General features: G+C 38.0%; 1 protein-coding gene across 1 annotated transcript; it reads left to right on the top strand.

Moving 5' to 3' along the window:
- Window positions 1-62: 62 nt before the first annotated feature.
- Ggps1 (geranylgeranyl diphosphate synthase 1) lies at window positions 63-3,499 on the top strand. The gene is made up of 2 exons (XM_015476739.2): window positions 63-345; window positions 579-3,499. Exon 2 carries the CDS (start codon window positions 600-602, stop codon window positions 1,338-1,340), a length of 741 nt encoding a protein of 246 aa, XP_015332225.1. The 5' UTR covers window positions 63-345; window positions 579-599; the 3' UTR covers window positions 1,341-3,499.
- The last annotated feature ends 323 nt before the right edge of the window (window positions 3,500-3,822 follow it).

Raw genomic sequence — 3,822 nt, 5'->3', positions numbered from 1 at the left:
GTGCCCCTGAGTTCAGTCTCCGGAACAAAAAAAAAAATTAAAGCCTCCTGAAGTGCCATAGAATCTAACTAATCTTTCTTATCTGCTCTAATTCTGAAAGGTTATGCACTTTAGCATGTTGATTTCAGAGGGATAGGGTTGGGTATTTAGCAGTGAAATATAATCTCTGCAGTAGGTAATGGGTTGATGGGGGTGCATTTGCCAAATCTGATGTGTTTTGAAGGAAGGTTGTGTAAGTAAATAATTGTTTTATTGTCATATTTTTTAATTGCAGGTAAACAAGTGAGAACCAAACTTTCACAGGCATTTAATCATTGGCTAAAAGTTCCAGAAGACAAATTACAGGTATTTAGGCAATTCTAATCTCATTCTCAATCTCCCCAAATTAATAGATTTCTCATGAAATTACTTTTCTTAGTTTTATGCTCATCCACTATTGTCTTATGTTCAGGTTGCTAAATAATTTCTCATTATGAAATTTAAGACACCCGAGACTTCCTTAATCTATTACTACCACTAAATATAAACTGTTTTGAATACTTCAAATAATGTGAAGTAATTTTTTTCTTTTTTCTTAGATTATCATTGAAGTGACAGAAATGTTGCACAATGCCAGTTTACTCATTGATGATATTGAAGACAACTCAAAACTCCGACGTGGCTTTCCAGTAGCACATAGCATCTATGGAATTCCATCTGTCATCAATTCAGCCAATTATGTGTATTTCCTTGGCTTAGAAAAAGTCCTAACTCTAGATCATCCAGATGCAGTGAAACTTTTTACCCGCCAGCTCTTAGAACTCCATCAGGGACAAGGCCTGGACATTTACTGGAGGGATAATTACACTTGTCCCACTGAAGAAGAATATAAAGCCATGGTGCTGCAAAAGACTGGTGGACTGTTTGGATTAGCAGTAGGTCTCATGCAACTATTCTCTGACTACAAAGAAGATTTAAAGCCATTACTTAATACACTTGGCCTCTTTTTTCAAATTAGAGATGATTATGCTAATCTGCACTCCAAAGAATATAGTGAAAACAAAAGTTTTTGTGAAGATCTAACAGAGGGAAAATTCTCATTCCCTACTATTCATGCTATTTGGTCAAGGCCTGAAAGCACCCAGGTGCAGAACATCTTGCGCCAAAGAACAGAAAACATAGATATTAAAAAATATTGTGTACATTATCTCGAGGATGTAGGTTCTTTTGAATACACTCGGAATACTCTTAAAGAGCTTGAATCTAAAGCCTATAAACAAATTGAGGCATGTGGTGGGAACCCTGCGCTAGTGGCTCTAATAAAGCACTTAAGTAAGATGTTCAAAGAAGAAAATGAATAATATTAAGCCATTCTTGATTGGGCCGGATAGCTTCTTTAAGTTAATTTTTCTTTTAGCCTATCACCTTTTCACAAATTTGGACCAAGCTTTAGTCTTCAAAAACTGCGTAAATAGGGATGGTGTGAAACTGTTCCAATGTAGAAACCCCTCCGTATATGTAATACAGAGTTGAAAGAATAAAAAGGATTCACATTTATATAGATCTAATTTGAATGTCAGAAGTTGTGGTGGCAGGACATTGTGACCTGTCTGCCATGCTACCAAATGTTCTATTGATTCTGTCAATAAAAAGGACTAGCTTCCAGGAGTTTTTATCTAGTCATGCTACATTGGCAGTTCCCAGTTCATCTTCCAAACCGATGACTACTTGAGACTGATTTCTTTAGCTAGCTGACCCAAAGACCACAAACTCCTCTTTTTTGCCAAAATGCTGCTACTAAGTATATTTCAGTATCATCTGGAATTCCCCTTGCTAAAGTATTCTATGAAAAGACTGAGCAGGTGAAAAACAGGAAATACTGTGTTCTCTCTCCTACCCTCTTCTTTTTTTTTCTTCCACCTTCACCCCACAACCTTACTTTTTTGTTGGTTGGTTCAAACCCAGGGCCTCAAACATGCTAGGCTCGTGCTCCACCACTGAGCTATATCCCTACTCCTGTAAGTTCTGATTTCTAACCAGAGTCCCATTTAATGAAATTCACATGCTAATCCAAATTCTCTTTTTCTCTTTGTAACATTTTTATTCACAGACTGTTTAGTATCAGGGTACAGAATTGTCTTTCCATTTGAATTTCTGGCTTTGTTCATTTATTTGCAGTGCTAGGGACCAACCTCAGGGCCTCATGCATTGCTAAACAAGCTCTGAGTAGTAGTGCTGAGTTATAACCCCAGTCCCCATCTGTCCGGTTAGGAAAGAAAAAAATATACAGAATAAGTTTTAGGAGGGGGCTTCTTAACCTGTCATACTTCATGGTCATTGGTAGTAGAGATCTTTAAAGAGCTGTTTGAGTACCTTCAGGACAAAAACGGGGAATTGCCCTTTTCTTTCCCAACCATATCACCACCACCCTTGAAAAGGCAGTAGGTACTTGAATGGAAAGAGAATAGACATCTTTAATCTCTGATTACAGGAAACAAGTGTTGCCTTCAGAGTGTGGCTGAATAGCAATAAAGGCTTTACCATACTGATCAGCTTTTTGAGATCCCTAACCCTGACCCAGCTGTTCCTGCAGTGTAATTTCCAGACCCATGCCACTGGCACATGATGTGGCCCAAGAGGTATGGGGTAAAATACCTTGATTTCTCTATTAGAAGTTTTGACATCCTGCGGCTGAGGATATGGCTCAGGGGTAGAGTGCTTGCCTAGCATGCATGAGTCCCTGGATTCCATCCTTAGCACCCCCAAAATAATAACAGAGGGGTTGATATCCCAAAATTGAAAGTTAATGTTTTCCAAGCTGGGTGCAGTGGCTTGCCCCTGTAATCCCAGTGGCTTGGGAGGCAGAGGCAGGAGGATCACAAGTTCAAGAAAAACGTGATTATTTTTAAAAATATGCTGACTATAGGAAGAAATTAAAGCATTAACATTTAAAGACTGGAGGTGTAACTCAGTTGTAGAGCACTTGCGTAGCACCACAAAAAAATGATAAAGTATACTGGTGAATACCAGTAATCCCAGATAGCTGGGATTACTAAATAAAAAGGACTGGGCATGATGGCACATATCTGTAATCCCAGAGACTCTGGAGGCTGAGGCAAGAAGATCACAAATTCAGTAATTTAAGGTCCTGCTGAAGCTGAACATGTCTAATTCCATAATGACACTAAACAGTCTGTGACATAAAAGTGGGGACAAGGCAGAAAGATTGTAAATTGAGGCTAGCTTGGGCCCTTCAGTGAGATCCTGTCTCGAAAACAAAAAGACCCTGGTTTCAGTCCACAATACTGCCAAAAAAAAAAAAAGAATTTACATAGAAAGAATGTTTATGTAATTTTTTTGTCCTTGCCTAATCAAAATAATTTTGACCTGGTGCTAATTTTATGATTCTTTTGCCATTTTTATCTTGCTTTTGCCATTGACAGAAATGCTTGGCGTTGAATTGGGTACGTTTTGACAAAAATTCATTTTATTAAATAAAACTCCATTCTTTTCACTTGAACTGTAGTCAGAGCTGTTAATATAGAAGAGATAATAAGTAGTGTAAATCAATATGAATCAATTCATCTGCTTATGTTTATGATACAGCAATTTTTTTTCCTGAATAAGGGAAAATCTTGTCATGATCAAATAAGAATTGGGTTTTACCATTTAGTAAGAGTATTTGCCAGGTGTGGTGGCACACACCTGTAATCCCAGCTACTCATATTTGAAGCCAGCCTGAGCAACTTAGCAAGACCTGTCTCAAAATAAATAAAAAGGACTGGGCATGATGGCACATCTGCAATTCCAGAGACTGGAGGCTGAGGCAAGAAGATCACAAAT

The sequence above is a fragment of the Marmota marmota genome, unplaced genomic scaffold (assembly GCF_001458135.2).
Source record: "Marmota marmota marmota unplaced genomic scaffold, marMar, whole genome shotgun sequence".
Taxonomy (NCBI): Eukaryota; Metazoa; Chordata; class Mammalia; order Rodentia; family Sciuridae; genus Marmota; species Marmota marmota.
The sequence above is the reverse complement of the archived record's forward strand: the minus strand, read 5'-3'. Positions and strand labels throughout refer to the sequence as shown.